The sequence below is a fragment of the Aulonocara stuartgranti genome, assembly GCF_965226115.1.
Source record: "Aulonocara stuartgranti genome assembly, chromosome: 23".
Taxonomy (NCBI): Eukaryota; Metazoa; Chordata; class Actinopteri; order Cichliformes; family Cichlidae; genus Aulonocara; species Aulonocara stuartgranti.
In genome coordinates this window covers 2,291,969-2,307,708 of record NC_138958.1, presented here as the reverse complement: position 1 = coordinate 2,307,708, position 15,740 = coordinate 2,291,969, and the positions used below count along the sequence as shown (strand labels likewise).

Here is a 15,740-nt window from a genome sequence, read left to right as displayed (position 1 = left end):
AGTAATCGATTCCACTTCTTTTTCTCAGACGCCTTATGTACAACAATGTAAAACGAATGTGTTGTTTGTATTACAGTCACAGTTATAGAAAGATGCTGGCAACGCCCCCAAAAACTGTCACAAATCGTTTAGTCTTACCTCAGAGTGTTTTCTGGACACTGTGACAAAGTGTGAATCGATTTCTTTGCCAGAGTCTCCCAGTAAGTGGATAATCTGACTGGCTAAATCATCTGTGGCAGCAGTACTCGTCTGGTTTTCTGTACAGCTGAGAGTGATGTGCTGGAAAGATGAGTGGCTGTGTAACCGCAGAAACTTTAGCTGGACAGCTTCCACACCAGGGTAATCAAACTATCAGAAAGAGCATTAATGTTAGAAAGCACATCTAGAAATAATAGTTTCCTGAATCTAGCCACATATTATTTAATACTTACTTTTTGGTGGTGAGTAAACCTCTCCACATACGTCCTCATCATTTCTGGGTCCCTCCATATTTGAATCTAAACAGTGGGATATGATGTATATTTTTGAAGCCATTCATAAAAACACAAGATTTTTGTAGTAGCATTAATCAGAGAAGAAACACACACACACACACACACACACACACACACACACACACACACACACACACGCACACACACACACACACACACACACATTACTTTTTCCTTCAATAATCTGACATAAATGCAGTCCAAACTATCTACAAACATTCTCAAGTTCCATGTTTTGTAGCTGATATTGTGATAATGAAGTTAGTTCTTTGATAACGTTAAGCTTCACAGGTGAAAATGACTGAACCTTTGAGTAAAGAGGTTCTATGCAGGTTGCTCCACCTCCTGTGAAGTTACAGAAGACCTTCAAGGCATCACAGGGACAGCCTTGGTTCGGGTCCATGTAAAAGTAACCTGAAAAAAAAAGTTGAATGGAACGTACTGAAATATATAAGGGAAAACGTAATAAAACAGTCATCAGATACTCACCATCATTTAGATGTGGACGTATGAGTCTCAGCTCATGGCAGGTGGTTCCAGGATCATCTCTGGTGCCCAGGGGCCAGCTGAAGAACTCTGCTTCATCTTCTTGAGACCATCTCCTTGTCACTTCCCTGGCCTACAGGAAAACAGTGTTCAGCATTCACTCAGTCGGCTTAACATGTTTTACTTTTAAAGCTAGACTGCAGAGCAAATGAGGACATTCTGTGACTGTATATAATGTGCACGGAATAAGAAAGCTTGCACCAACTTTTTCTTGCCCTTCGCTTTGCTTCGGGAGGCCGGGGCTTTGCTTTGAACTCTGTGCAGTTTGAAAACTATATTTTTTAACAGGTCTTTGCTTAGGCTTCCATTTGCCAGGGGCTCCTGGTTTTCCCTGTGAAAGGCATGGCATGATGCAAACTTTCAGGATATTCGGAGAAATGGATCAAGCTTTACATACATCTCAAAACAATCTAGCATGTTGCATTTGTGTTCAGCGATCAGGTCCAAAGCTTCTTCGCTTATATTGTGTTTGCAAACTCTTACTTGAGGTCCCGGCTTGCCCTTCGTTCCCTTTGGACCTCTCCTTCCTCGGACACCTTTCATTCCCTGTAGTGACCCAAACACAATTCAGCAATGAACAACATTGAATTAAAATTGACTAATGCTAAGACTTAAACATTTATAGAAATACAAAGTCAGTCACCCACTTTCACTCCAAGGTGGCCCTGTAACAGAGACGAGTGTATCAAACAAAGTTTTTAGGTTACAACATGACAATTTTTAAAATATTATTCAGTAAAACTTCACTAATCAAGATATTTTAGTAAGTCATTACAAAAAACTGAACATCAAAGCAACTTACAGGGATTCCTGAGAAGCCTTCCTGCCCGGCTGGACCACGAGGACCCGTGTCCCCCTGTAGTAAATGGTTAATTGATAATTTATTGGATACAAATAATTAAAAACAATGCAATAATGGGAGTAAAGTGTGACTGACCTGTTTCCCCTTATCACCCTTTTCACCTTTAAATCCCTGCAAACCAGGATTCCCCTGATATAGAAGTCAGACATGTGGTAGATTAATCCAAAATCCACCTTTTTCATTTAAAGCATTTTATATTTAAATTGACTGCAATTCACCTTTAATCCAGGTGGACCTATTGGTCCACGTATCCCTGTATCACCTGGGAGACCCTTTGTAGAAAGAAAAGAAATTAAAGGAGTTACAAATACACAAATATATGTTAGATGAGATTCTGACATATTGAATGAATATATGCACAAAATATGTAACTGACTCTTACCTTCGTGCCAAGACTTCCAGATTCACCTTTCTCTCCTCTCAGCCCTGGAATACCCTGAACCAACAGCAGCAGATGATGCAAATGTTCACACTAACAGGGGTAAGGTTTTTATTAGCGATCACGTTCTGCTCTCTAATCATTTTACCTTTGGCCCAATTGGTCCAGGAGGCCCACGTGTTCCTTTTAGACCCCTCGTACCCTGAGATATTTAATAAGACCTTAGTAAGAAACATTTCAACAATGCATTACATCAAACAAAATAAAAAAGACAAATTTATAAGCACCACTATGCTATAATATTAACGTGCTTATAATAGTCACCTGAAATGTATAAATGATTGCTTACCTTAACCCCCCCTTCTCCAGCGTTTCCCTTAATCCCAGGAGATCCAGGTTTTCCCTGCAAGGTATGCATGTATTTAATACCACATAATGCAATAATCTGTAAGAAAAGCTTAGCTGCAAAAGACTTATTCCATTTGTAATTGTGCAGATTTGCATGTCATTCATTTGCTTAGTGAAATTACCGTCTTGCCAGGCCTGCCTGGTGTTCCAGGAGCTCCTCTGTGACCAACGTCACCCTATGAAGTTAGCAGGGGAAAAAGAAATTAATAAAAAATTGTGAAATGTGTTAAAATCAATTTTAGTAAGGCAAACTTTCTTACCGGATCTCCCTCATTACCCTGAACTCCCAGCAACCCATCCAGACCGCTCAGTCCCTGAGAATATGATCGCAAAAACGAGAAAAGACGATCAAACGAAATGAGCATTGTTGGTGTTTCGTGTTAAGAATTGCATTTGTTAGTTGGGATGCTTACAGGTTTTCCAGGTGGTCCAGCAGGTCCTGACCTCCCCGGCAGGCCTTCAGGTCCCTACAAAAGAGACAAGAAACTTCACCTGATGAAATCAAGGCCAAAACCGCTTAACCTTTACTGTTAACACTCATTGTTTATTATTTAATTCAGAGTGAATCATTAATTAGGCTTTACAGAAGACTGAATAATTAATCTGTGTTTATCAGACACCCAGTGCAAGTAAGTAAAGTTTATTTAGTGCTTTTCACTGACATAACAGTCACAAAGTGTTGAACAACAATTAAGACACCAGATAATCATGTTAAAACAGATTAAAAAATAGCATCAAATTGGTAAGACAGCATAATACACACCCAGTGCACGTGGGATTTATACTATCCGTAAATGTTGAAATAAACTATATTTCATAATAGTCACAGTAACTAATCTTGTAACTCCAGTCTGAGATGTGAAGGGACACTCGGCTTAAAACAAAACTCACAATTTGCCCAGCAGCTCCTTGTGTCCCTTTACTTCCTGGCTCACCACCTTTTCCCTTCAAAATGAATTCAGTGACATGAAAGTTGCATGAAGCAGGTTAAAAGTACCTTCACTATGATAGCTTTATTTAAGGGAATTAAGAAACTGCTTTAGAGTTACATGTTTGAGCCACGCTTTCTTCTTACCTTTGGTCCCTGGATTCCTTTAGTTCCTGGAGGACCAGGAGGGCCACCAGGTCCAGTTTGACCTTTAGGACCTGGAGAGCCTATGACCCCCATCTTCCCCATTGTACCCTAAAATCACAGTGAAATATACTCAGAAATTTCTAGAATCACACTATAATAGCAACAGCATAGTATAGAAATGTAATTTTTGGAATTGAAATATGTCAGATGATCCGGTAAGATCATTTAGTCATTTATGGCACTTACTATTAAGTATTAAAACTGCAATTTAAATGCTTAAGAATGCTCTCTTACCAGTCTTACCACTTTCCCTCGTGTTCCAGACTCGCCTTTTACGCCTTTCATACCTCTGATGCCCTGGGAAACAAAGACAGTTATGCAGACACATGGCCTCACTGTGTTTGCACACATGATATTAAATATGCTTGACCATATTTATTATGGCCACAGAGTGAAACAAATAATGAAATCTAACCACGTCTCCCCGAATGCCTGGAAGACCCAGCATACCCTTTTCACCAAGACTGCCCTGAATTATAGAAAAACCAACAGAGACAGTTAAAAACCAGTGAAATGTTTTAGCTGGACAGTTAACATGTGTGAAAGGTACAGTATACCTTTGCTCCAGGCACTCCACCTTTACCTTCAGCACCTCTCTTGCCAGGTAATCCCTAAAAACAGACACATAATGTATAAATAACTTACATATCACTGAAACAACTAAACCTTTTTTTTTTCACATTCAGGCCTAAATTAAGTTATATATTTTAAATATGCTCCACAACACGTCACTGTTGCCTATCCACAGCACGTTATTAGGTCCACCTGTTCAAATGACACCTGCTGAAGTTCACACTGAGCATCAGAATGGGGAACAAAGGGGGTTTAAATGACTTTGAGAACAGCTGGTGACTCAGACTGGTTGATCTGAGTCTTGTCCCCTTCAGTCCGGGTCGTAGCTCGAGCCCATGACATTGTGCTAGAGGTCAGCGGCGCATCAGGGGAGACTGTTTCGAGCCGATAGCAAGACAGGCACTAACTTAAATAATCACTTGTTACAACAAGGTATGCAAAAGAGCATCTCTAAATGCAAATGGGCTACGGCAGCACGAGCTTACACCAGGTGACACTTCTAGAAGCTAAGAACTGGAAACTGAAGCTATAGTTTGCATGCGATCCCCAAAATTGGACAGTAACTGAATTCAAATGAAGAAGAGTCACGTCATGGATGTCCAGCCAGCAGATCTGCTATCATGTTAATGTCAATATATGTTTCCAGCACCTTGGTGAATCTATGCTACAATCATAGCTGTTCTGAAAACAAAAGGGGGTTGATATTAGTACTTTAAGTGTACCTAATAATGTGTCCGGTGAGTGTGTGTGATTTAGTTAACATTTTTAACTCAAATTCAACACAAACACATCGAGGTGATACCAATATCGAACATTTAGTGCACATTTTAGCACACAGTCAGTATAATAATGGAAAGTTAATGTTAGGTAAAGTAAAACGTACAGCTGGTGACGGTCCAGTGGGTCCAGGAGGGCCCGTAGTACCAGGAGGACCCTGAAAGAAAAACAGATATAATGTTGTTCAGCAGCATTATAGTCAAACATGCATGTTCTGTAGAGACATATAGACACAGCACATGTTGTTAAGATGACTGAAGCAAACAGAGTCCCCCTCAGGTACTAACAGCGAGTCCCTGGAGCCCTTTCTGGCCTTTCGTTCCTGCTGCCCCAGTTTGGCCTCCAGCTCCAAATGGCCCACGAGTGCCTGATAAAGCCCTGGGGCCTGGCTCACCCTGTCAGTAAATCATCATTATCACTATCAGGTTTTCACTCAGACATTTTGTTTACAGGCAACACCAGTTCTCAGGTTTTCTTCATCATTGTTTCTACATGTATGAGTTAAAATGACTGACCTTGAGTCCTGGGGGCCCCTGCTGTCCTCTATCTCCGGGTGCACCCCTGTACCCCTGAGAAAATCACATGTAGTAAAGACAAGGCAGAGGCGATGCACAGTCTTCCTTATATTTGCTCTTTTTGAATTAATATCCCTGTATGGAAGTCAGTGGTGTTACAGTAAACTATACTTTAGGATTACTACATACCCGTTTCCCTTGTGGCCCCTTCGGTCCCTGTGAACCTTGGTTTCCTCTTTCACCCTCAGACCCCTTTGGTCCTTTCTGCCCAGGAGGTCCTGTGTTTCCCATAACACCCTGAAATCACAGTTTTATAAGTAACACAATTTTCACGAATGCTGCAGTAAACTGATAGCAAAATTAACCTTTATTCTTAATTTTGGGATTGATATTGGACTCACAGATAAGCCTTTTTGGCCGGCTGGCCCTTGAAATCCTTTCTGTCCGTTTGGACCCTAAAGACAAGAACAACGCTCAGTTTGTCCTGTTTCATGGGCTCATATTCCTGAAGTTACTCTAACAGTTATGATCTTCTAGGTCTTTCATTTTCCTTTGATTTTCTTTCTTTCTCTTGTATTATCTGTGCTTTCTGTACTCTTCGCATCTCTAGTTTTCTTACTTTAGGTTTTGTTAATTTTATGTTAAATGGAAATTGAAAACAGTTGAATCCATGACCAAGCTAATCAATCTACCTCCTCACCATCGAGACCAGCAACTCCCTCCTGCCCCACAGGTCCTCTGGATCCCTGAACACAGGACATGTAGAGACAAACAGAAGAAGAAGAACCGTCTTAAGTTACTTCAAATGACACAGCATTATTGACGTGCACTTGCATACAGCTTTTTCTGTATTTAAGTAGGCGATAAGATACTTAGAGAAGCTCAGAGGTTCACCTTATCTCCTTTTACACCGCCTGATCCAGATGGCCCCTGACTTCCATCTTTACCCTGCGTGTTAAGAAATTTAAGATAATAACAGGGAGATAATATAAAGAAACATCCTATCAAAAAAGGAAGACAGCTCCGTCTTAGTGAGCTCGCAGTTTGGTAGAGCAGGTTTTTCTACCAAATATATTTTGAATTTTAATTTCAGGGGATGTATTTGCTTCATGTTCATTATACCAAATACTGCATAAATAATTGTTCTATAATTTGATGCACAACAAAGAATAAAGCAAAGATTATAATTCAACGTTACTATTGGTGCATCGAACTGCTCGGCATTAATGCCAAGGCATAATTTTAAAAAGCACCTTTCTGTCAGAGATATCTTGAAAATTAATATTATTAACAATATCTCACAAAAAACGGCGGCAAATTGCCTGTATTTGCCTGAACAACCATAATATTCAACCAAAAGTCGTCAAATTATAATGGTGACTCGGATCCATCTTGTCTTTTGAAAAGAGCAGGGTTAAAACCATGAAAATTAATCGTACATGCGTTGGCTTATCAAAGTTTTCGAATCAGTTCAAATGCGGTGTAAATAAACCCGACATCATCATCCTTCCAACAGGTCTGGTGACACCGGGCTCGACTTGGTCTGGTGACTGACCCAGAGAAACTAATTATGAGTTCATGGCAAACTGGAAAGAAAGAAAGTGTCTGTTCGCTCCCGAGTGTTTCTGCAGTTATCACAAGAGGACTGTTCATCCTGCAGTTAAGCAAAACTGCAGAGAGATTCGCATGAAGGCTTTGTGACCTTTCACGTGGCTGACAGTTGACTTGATGAACAAAGTGTGACTAATGATGTGTTCTGAGTCTGGGATTTTGGGTTTTTCTAGTTTTGTATTTTGGATTATTTTCCTTGTATCCCTGTTTATTCATGACTCTCTTATGTTTCCACATCTGGCTTCTTCTTCATCTTTGTATTTATGATTTGTAACTTGTGTCAATTTAGTCTTGCATCCTTTTCAGTTGTGGCTCTCTTCCTGTTTTATTTTGGTGACTGTTCTTCTCTGTATCCTTTGTCTTGGTTAACGTCCTCCACAGTCATTATCTTAGGCTACGTTCACACTGCAGGTCTTGATGCTCAATTCCGATTTTTTTGTCTGCTCGTTCACACTACAACTAAAATGCGACAGCAAACGCGCTCTAGTGTGAACGCTCAAAGCGGCCCACATGTGCAAAAGAAGACGTCACACACAACGCGCTCTGTTTAGACCCAGAGCAAACAGTGTTGTTTGACAGATGGCCCTTAATATAAAGACTTCGGACTTTACATTTCCCAATTTTTGCTTTAAGTTATTTTGTTATTTACATAATAATGTAAATAACCTAATAATGATCCTTATTGCTGTTTAAGAGAGGAGCGGTGCTTCAAAGGATAGCTGCAGATTTCTGTCAGAATCTGCAGATTATACAGAACAAATAAAATGTTCACGTTGTCTTCCCAACAGTTTCACTGGATGGCCAGGAAGCGTTCGCGATGTCTTCTCGGGCGCTGATAATTGGCGTCTGTCTTGTGTCAGTGACGTAAAAGACGGATTTAATGCGACATGACCATCAAACAGCAGTCGCTTTCTAAAACATCTGATTTGTATCGGATTCAGTACCACATACGAAAGTGACCCAGATCGGATTTGAAAATATCGGATTTGTGCCGTTCACACTGTCACACCATGATCGGATAGATGGGTCGCATAGGGTCAAAAAAATCGGATTTGATGCGCTTTCGCCTGCAGTGTGAACGCAGCCTTAGTTAACCCCAGCTGTGTTCCTACTTGGTTTTTTATCTCCTCATTATGTAAAATGCCTGAGTTCTGTACACAGCCAACCTTGACAGTTATGTTGGACAGACTGACAGAGCTTCAGTTTGTGTATGAAATAAAACAATTAGGCTCCCAAACTTCTAATTATATTTGAAAACAAAAGCAAAAACCCCCCCAAAAAACAACAAAACCTTACAGAGTAACCTGTAACTCCAGGAGGACCAACTGGGCCTTGTGGACCTTGACCGCCTGGAAGACCACGGGACCCAACTTCACCCCATGGTCCAATGTTGCCGTGGATACCCTGTTGGATTAAAGTATGTTTAAAAAACAGAGAAAAAAGTTCATAGACTAAAAATATTTCTTGGTTTTATACAATCTGATTGAAGTCTGTTAGTTAAATACTCAAAGACGTTCACATGCTGTGTGTAGAAAACACACACAGCTGCAGTCATGTGAAAAACAAAGCCCACGCTCGGAGCTCGGAGTTTAAGAGTGAAGGTAGCAGCAAGCTGCTGCTCATCAAATGCACTTGATTAATCAAGTGTGACCATCTCTATAGAAGCAGATGTTGGTCTGGAGCTTTCAGGTGTGTGCTAACAAATTAATGCCACAAATTTTTGAATTTTTTGAATGCAATACAAACAAATTGCAAGTCTGCATTTTGGGTCCTTTGCTGCCTCCCCGCACACAGACCATGACACAAATGGTACCAAACCTCAATGAATTGAAGCGACCTTAAAATAAAGTTCAAGAGAAGTTGGACAAAATTCCTCCACGACACGAGAAACTGGAAATTATACAGAAAACTATTACTTCAAGTTACTACTGCTAAAGGTGGTGGCACGTTATCACAGGACTGCACAGAGTCCAATGAAAAACGTTCTTTTCCACACACCTGCCTTCATCTAATTCTCTAATTAACTCACAAACCAATGCTGACGTGTAAAAACTCAAACCGCTGACCAATCAGTGCGTCCGACCTCCTGGGCTACAGCATTCTCACATTCTCAAACATCAAGACATTTACCACAATAAAATCAAAGGCATAAGTTGACCAAAAGAATGTGTAAACAAAGGACTGGATGAACGTTTTGTATGGACAAATAATTAAAATGATCTTACAGGAGCGCCTCTGTATCCCTGTGGTCCAGGCATGCCCATCTCTCCCTGGAGAATGACAAGAACTTGACTTTAGTAAGAAGTTAGAGAAACATTTATAAATAATGAACAGGCGATAGTAGAAAATAAGGGACTAATTCACTTACTCGGGGGCCTTGTATTCCTTTCGGTCCCTCCTCTCCTCTTGTACCCTTCACAGCACAAACGTTATCTTAGCATATGAGGAGCTAAATAACCGAGTGACTGATAAACCTGCTACTTAGTAATGAAGATGTGAGGCTCATACCTTAAATCCTTTACTTCCTGTTAGTCCGCTGGGGCCTTGTTTACCTACAACCCCCTAAAGGAAACATCAGGATTGGATTTTTTGGTCTGGCTATAAAGAAAGTACGACAAATTCCAGAAAGTCTACATTCATATATCATTGTTTGGGTTGAATTTTCAAGGCTTCATTATTTTCTTTCAACAAACACAGGAGTACTCTCCATACAGCTGCACAGTAACATACTCTCCTTCCTGGCTGTCCCGATGTCCCCTTCGTTCCTCTGCTGCCAGATTCTCCCTGGAAGTCGAATGACACAACGCTATGATCCTAACGTCACATAATTCACTGTGCTGAGTGATCACAGGACACTGTTGTAAAACTTTAGATCCTCATCTTAATAAATAAATGAATTCATTTATTACAGTCACTCCCATAGTCTCCAAAAATACTAACAATGTTTCATGAAGCAAGAATTTAAAAATTGCCTTACACTCTTTCCTACAGGGCCTTGGAATCCAGGAGGTCCTGTTTTTCCAGGCATTCCCTGTGGAAATGAGAACATGAGATAATAACTTGTCCCACTCCAGGATAAGCAAATGCAGCTGTCATATAACAGGACGAGCTCACTTTAGGTCCTGGAGGTTCGACCGCTCCATTCACTCCATTTGCACCAACAGGTCCCTGAAGCAAAGATCATATTAGTTCATCAAATATCTGTTACCCTGGTAATATTACTGCTCAAGTATCATTTCTGACAGATTAAATGTTAACTATTAACCTAAAGAAGAAAGGATCAAATCTGATTCTGGAACACTTAACCCATTTTGTTCTGTAGGAATAACAAACCCATAACAATAAATACATAAAAAGAAAAATAATTCCCATTAATAAGGGAGGCTTCTGTTCCAAACACAGCACATGGTTAGTCTTACCGAGGCTCCACGACTGCCATCCTGCCCCTTGTGGCCCAGATGACCTTTAAATCCCTGAAAAATGAAAGAAATGTCTCCTTTTTTCTATTTGTTTTTTCTAGTGTGAATAAAAAAAAGGAGTTAAAATTTACCATATATTTGAAATCCATATAAATACAATACAATTTTATTTATATAGCACGTTTAAAACCAGGGGGTACACCAAAGTGCTTCACAGTAAGGAACAATGGCAAATGATTACACTGAACAGTAAGTCATTAAAACAAAGTAAAATAGAGAAAATAGAGAACAAACAAAAGCATAAGTAAGTAGAGATCAGAGATGATTATGCAGAGAAATGAGTATCTGCAAAAACTCAAAATCTCAGCAAGTATATTTGTCTTATTTCTAGTCAAAATTATCTCATTACACTTAAAATAAGACAAAATCAGCTACAAAGCAACTTTCCAGTAAGATTCAGGAACTTGTTTCATTGGCAGATTTTTTCACTGAATACAAGATATTTTACCTTGAAATAAGTGAAAAAATCTGCCAATGAAACAAGTTCCTGAATCTTACTGGAACGTTGCTTTGTAGCTGACCAGATGATCATAAAGAACAGCTGGGAGTATAGAGACTGAGGAGGTATATAAATAGTGCCATCATCTGGATAGTAGCTTAAGCAGATGTCATGTGTGGTGGATAGATCAATTCTGTTTTAAAGCTATAAACATGTGTTTCTCTAATGTTTACATGTACAGCATGGTCACCTTCAGGCCTTTTGAACCCGGCATCCCCGGGACTCCAATCTTCCCCTAAACAGATGGGGTACACAATCAGGTGCAAACACAGTGTGAACTCTTTGACATGCCTCTGTTTAATGCAATAGTAAGAGCTTTTTCAATGCACTGATTGGTCGATGCCTTCAGTCACAGATGTAAAAAAAACAACAATTAACAGCGCAGTCATGCAAGTACAGAGTAAGAACTTTAACCATATAGGAACCTTAATACCAGGTTCTCCTTGAAGTCCCCTCTCTCCTGATGTCCCCATCTGTCCCTGCAATAACAAATAAATACATAAATAATACAAACATAAGTATCTATACTGAACATGTTGTCACTTATACTCACAACAGGACCAGGGATTCCAGAAAATCCCGCTCGACCTTCCCGACCCTTTGACAAGAAGAATGACTGTTAATGGTTAAGAAATGTTACAACACTGCTCCCTCTACAATACTACAGTTCACATATTTTTGGAAATATTAAAAGTAAGAAAAAGCTGAAAAACACCTCCTTTGCAATTTTATGTTGACTTTGCTTTTTAAAATGTCTTTTAACCCTTTAAAGCCAGTCGGTGCAGGCACGCTCTGTTTTGCGTAACTATTTTTAAATCCCGGTAGCTCTGCAACCACGTAAGGTAGCGCAATAATTTTTTTTGCATATGAAATCGGAGGAGTTGTACTTACATCTTATGCCATCAGCTTGTCCTCGGTCACAGTTTCCTTCCACATATAGCTTTGCAAAAACTGCATAAAAAGCACTTGTAGCAACAAAAACATAATATTCCAGAAACACCCTTTGCCGATCCGATCAGCTGTTCATAACACTTCCTATGTCCATCAGCACTGCCCGAAACCGGAAGTAATGTCATTTTGCGGAAATGTAGTTTTTTTTACTATCAGGGCCTCATGAGCCTATACTGGTGTTTTTAAAAGTTATGTTTGACTTTATGACTTTCTGTGTCGTTTCTGGGATGCTTAGGACTCATATTGCACTGCTGGAAATAGTTTATTTTGATGCATATGCTGTTTGTTTTTGCAAATTTGCATTATAATATTTATTTTTGTTTTTCCTGCAGTATATAAAAATTGGTGTATTTCAAAAATAAAACTATGAAGACACTCAAAATAAATTTCCTGTGGTGGGAAACTAGTTTGTGCAACTTTTTTGTATTTACAGTTTTGAGGGATAAGCCTCTTAAATTTCTCTAACTAGAAATATATGTTAAAAAAACAAAAACGATTTTTAATTTTTTTGTAGTTTATTGCACTTTTTGGAATTTATGTAATTACTATGCACTTAATGCATACATATTATTAAAATTTGGGCTATAATGGTTGTATTGATGTATAGCAACTTGAAATACTCCCAAAAATGGCTCCACAGCATGTAAAAATATAATATAAGCTCTGGCGGACTTGGTTCTATGGTAGGTCTTAAAGGGTTAAATACCAAGTTTGGCCTCTGATCTTTAAGGTCACACTGAGATATGCAACATTCTGTCAAACTAAATTTCTGTGCAAATATATTGATGTATTTTAGTGCTGTCAGCCATAACTGCATTAACGCGTTAAAAAGCTAACCGCGCTAATGTGTTGACGCCATGCAGCCCCACGCACGGGGTGATCCGCGGTAAGTCGTTAACTGAGATTTGCCGCGTTAATGCGGTTATGGCGTTAACGTCAATTTAACGAGATTAACGCTGACAACACTCATTTATTTTTATAGATATGAATTATTCAGACTCCTTACCTTATTGCCTCGAGATCCAGGACTTCCTTGAATACCAGCTGGTCCTCGGTTTCCCTACATCACATCATATTTGCACAACAAAATTCACTTTTCAGCAAAGAAAAAGAGTCAAGATGAACAGATTCAACTATTTGCTCAAACTCACCTTGGAGCCATCTTTTCCCTGCTTCCCTGGCTCTCCCATGATGCCATCAAAGCCCTACAACATTGGATGAAGATATGAAATAAGATCTGATATTACAGAAGCTTTAGCATCATAAGTGAGGATGTTTTTTTAAATATATATTTATTTTTTACACTCACAGCAGGTCCAGGAAGTCCTGGTAGCCCTGCATATCCTCCAAGTCCCTCAAGTCCCGTTGGCCCTGCGTGCCCCTTTGATCCCGGTTTACCTGGAGGTCCACGAGGACCCTGAACAAACAAAACAAGCTGATTCACTGATCTGATCAGTTAACCAACCACAGACCGGACAGATGGACAAGAAAATTACCTGGGCTCCCTTGAATCCTGGATCCCCCTTCTCACCTCTCCTGGATTTGACACCCTGGTGGTGACAGAAACACATAAGTAAACAGAAAACAACAGCTCAGGAGACCAAAAGGGAACATCAATTAATGTCATGCATTATAAAGGTTGTAACCATTTTAGCAAGAGTGAGAAATTAAATTCTTTTAAGTAATCTTACGGGATCACCTGAGGATCCAGGCTTTCCTGGATTCCCACTGGCTCCCTAAAATAAGGGGACATTGCTCAGGTAAACTCACTACAGCGTAAACAAACGCTGCACAGCACACTTACTCTTTAGTCTAATTATCTTACGTTTAGTCCAGGTGGTCCAGGTTGACCTACTTCCCCTTCATCTCCTGGATCACCCTGGTGAAATGTAAAAAACAGAAAATTCAAACGGCAGTGACCCGAACTGGTAACTGCGTACGTTCACAAACCAGTTTGACATTTTATGTCTTCAAGTATACTCACAGTGCTACCTTTAGGACCTGGAGGTCCATTAGGGCCTGGGTTTCCCTGTGAGGTCATTGATCAAAGTGTTTTACTCACAATTAATTTTTCAACATGTGATAAAGAACTTTTTTTTTTTACTCCTAAAAAGATTTACTCAGGTTTATCTTCCTACTCTCGTTTTTAATCAATATTATCTCATTTTCACCTTCCTTTGTTCACAAACTACACGTGACCACACCAAAAACGTGCAACTTTCATTTACCAAACGCTGAACAACGTGTTGGTTGTTTCACACGTGATCATTTCATGCTATACAAAAGCTTTACTAATACCTGAGGGCCACGAACACCAGGAAACCCGACTGTTCCATCCGGACCGGGCTTTCCCTAAAGCAATGCACGTATGTATATTTTGGACATTTACTGAGGTAAGTGACAACGTCTGCTAGAAAGGGAGCAAATATAAGTGTTTTCTCACCTGTGACCCAGCTGCTCCTCTGGGGCCCATTTCACCCTGATGACCCTGACAGTTTAAATAATTGCTCTATAAATGTCTTTAAAAAACAAACAAACACCACTTTGAGTTTGTTTACTTTACTTACTGTTGGTCCTGTAATTCCTCGGACACCTTTTCCTCCTCCGGGACCCATTTTGCCCTGAAAAGAAGGCAGATTAATAGATGCTCATTAATAGTATCTCATGTTTAATTAAAAATAATTTTCAGTGTGATGGTTTTGTGGGAGGATATAACTTACCGGAGGGCCTCTCGGACCACAGAAGCCTAAATCCCCAGTTTGTCCCTGAAAACAATGAAAAGCAACAATGAATGCAAAGTAGAAACAGTAGAAACACCAACACAGATCATTTTTTCTATCTGTTTGTGTGACACTGACCGAAGGCCCTGACGGTCCTGGGAAACCGGGAGGACCTCTTGCTCCGGACGTGCCCTGTAAACATTGGACTTTTCAGATGTAGCTTTAAAATGTACATAATTTGAGAGCAATAATTAATTTAAGTCATCTGTTTTACAAATATTAAGTAATAAAAAGCAACTTTTTGAATGTGCTGGGAATGGAGCTGGTCATCTGAGCTTACTATGTAGCCAGGAAGCCCAGCGTGGCCTCTGACTCCTTTATTTCCCTGTAGGCACAAAGACACGGATCAGAATCCCGTGCAGCCTTCCTGCAAAACGACAGCAGTTCTACAGATGACTCGTCTGACCTTGTCTCCTTTCTGTCCTCTGGGTCCCTGTGACCCCGCCTCGCCCTGATAACCCTGCAGGCAGAGAAAATGTTTGACTCTTAATATAAATCTTTGACACTTTAACATATACAGTTATAATAGTATGAGCAAGCTGCACAAATAAGTGGCTGTCGCTGAATGCAAAGGGAGACAGATACACACTCACTGGCCAAATCATTAGATACAGATTTCTAGTGGTTTCATGGTGCTGGGTCATTTTGACTCAGCAGTTTTAGTTTCATGTGTTTCGGTGTTTTTTCTGTATTATGTTTTTTTTTATTCTTTAGTTTTCCTGTTTTGAAGA

The 15,740-nt window shown here is 39.9% G+C and overlaps 1 protein-coding gene across 7 annotated transcripts in view; it reads right to left on the bottom strand.

Moving 5' to 3' along the window:
• The window catches only part of LOC309700557 (uncharacterized protein), a 36,303-nt gene that overhangs the window by 1,973 nt on the left and 18,590 nt on the right, over nucleotides 1-15,740 (bottom strand). For 4 of the 7 annotated variants that reach the window (XM_082524156.1, XM_082524157.1, XM_082524161.1 and 1 more), the window contains 53 exons: nucleotides 15,416-15,469; nucleotides 15,290-15,334; nucleotides 15,088-15,141; nucleotides 14,950-14,994; nucleotides 14,797-14,850; nucleotides 14,673-14,717; nucleotides 14,528-14,581; nucleotides 14,214-14,258; nucleotides 14,055-14,108; nucleotides 13,921-13,965; nucleotides 13,726-13,779; nucleotides 13,539-13,646; nucleotides 13,381-13,434; nucleotides 13,236-13,289; nucleotides 11,832-11,876; nucleotides 11,704-11,757; nucleotides 11,469-11,513; nucleotides 10,720-10,773; nucleotides 10,415-10,468; nucleotides 10,278-10,331; nucleotides 10,031-10,084; nucleotides 9,809-9,862; nucleotides 9,669-9,713; nucleotides 9,526-9,570; nucleotides 8,597-8,704; nucleotides 6,584-6,637; nucleotides 6,382-6,435; nucleotides 6,091-6,144; nucleotides 5,879-5,986; nucleotides 5,690-5,743; nucleotides 5,462-5,569; nucleotides 5,281-5,331; nucleotides 4,382-4,435; nucleotides 4,240-4,293; nucleotides 4,059-4,121; nucleotides 3,765-3,872; nucleotides 3,581-3,634; nucleotides 3,103-3,156; nucleotides 2,950-3,003; nucleotides 2,812-2,865; nucleotides 2,631-2,684; nucleotides 2,430-2,483; nucleotides 2,285-2,338; nucleotides 2,121-2,174; nucleotides 1,978-2,031; nucleotides 1,843-1,896; nucleotides 1,688-1,705; nucleotides 1,524-1,586; nucleotides 1,246-1,371; nucleotides 984-1,113; nucleotides 802-908; nucleotides 432-497; nucleotides 139-348 (listed from right to left, as the gene is read on the bottom strand). In XM_082524156.1, the coding sequence (XP_082380282.1) occupies nucleotides 139-348; nucleotides 432-497; nucleotides 802-908; nucleotides 984-1,113; nucleotides 1,246-1,371; nucleotides 1,524-1,586; nucleotides 1,688-1,705; nucleotides 1,843-1,896; nucleotides 1,978-2,031; nucleotides 2,121-2,174; nucleotides 2,285-2,338; nucleotides 2,430-2,483; nucleotides 2,631-2,684; nucleotides 2,812-2,865; nucleotides 2,950-3,003; nucleotides 3,103-3,156; nucleotides 3,581-3,634; nucleotides 3,765-3,872; nucleotides 4,059-4,121; nucleotides 4,240-4,293; nucleotides 4,382-4,435; nucleotides 5,281-5,331; nucleotides 5,462-5,569; nucleotides 5,690-5,743; nucleotides 5,879-5,986; nucleotides 6,091-6,144; nucleotides 6,382-6,435; nucleotides 6,584-6,637; nucleotides 8,597-8,704; nucleotides 9,526-9,570; nucleotides 9,669-9,713; nucleotides 9,809-9,862; nucleotides 10,031-10,084; nucleotides 10,278-10,331; nucleotides 10,415-10,468; nucleotides 10,720-10,773; nucleotides 11,469-11,513; nucleotides 11,704-11,757; nucleotides 11,832-11,876; nucleotides 13,236-13,289; nucleotides 13,381-13,434; nucleotides 13,539-13,646; nucleotides 13,726-13,779; nucleotides 13,921-13,965; nucleotides 14,055-14,108; nucleotides 14,214-14,258; nucleotides 14,528-14,581; nucleotides 14,673-14,717; nucleotides 14,797-14,850; nucleotides 14,950-14,994; nucleotides 15,088-15,141; nucleotides 15,290-15,334; nucleotides 15,416-15,469 (3,399 nt within the window). Of the gene's footprint in view, nucleotides 1-138; nucleotides 349-431; nucleotides 498-801; nucleotides 909-983; nucleotides 1,114-1,245; nucleotides 1,372-1,523; nucleotides 1,587-1,687; nucleotides 1,706-1,842; nucleotides 1,897-1,977; nucleotides 2,032-2,120; nucleotides 2,175-2,284; nucleotides 2,339-2,429; nucleotides 2,484-2,630; nucleotides 2,685-2,811; nucleotides 2,866-2,949; nucleotides 3,004-3,102; nucleotides 3,157-3,580; nucleotides 3,635-3,764; nucleotides 3,873-4,058; nucleotides 4,122-4,239; nucleotides 4,294-4,381; nucleotides 4,436-5,280; nucleotides 5,332-5,461; nucleotides 5,570-5,689; nucleotides 5,744-5,878; nucleotides 5,987-6,090; nucleotides 6,145-6,381; nucleotides 6,436-6,583; nucleotides 6,638-8,596; nucleotides 8,705-9,525; nucleotides 9,571-9,668; nucleotides 9,714-9,808; nucleotides 9,863-10,030; nucleotides 10,085-10,277; nucleotides 10,332-10,414; nucleotides 10,469-10,719; nucleotides 10,774-11,468; nucleotides 11,514-11,703; nucleotides 11,758-11,831; nucleotides 11,877-13,235; nucleotides 13,290-13,380; nucleotides 13,435-13,538; nucleotides 13,647-13,725; nucleotides 13,780-13,920; nucleotides 13,966-14,054; nucleotides 14,109-14,213; nucleotides 14,259-14,527; nucleotides 14,582-14,672; nucleotides 14,718-14,796; nucleotides 14,851-14,949; nucleotides 14,995-15,087; nucleotides 15,142-15,289; nucleotides 15,335-15,415; nucleotides 15,470-15,740 lie in introns of those variants that run through there. The other 3 variants (XM_082524159.1, XM_082524158.1, XM_082524160.1) reach the window with 3 other exon arrangements.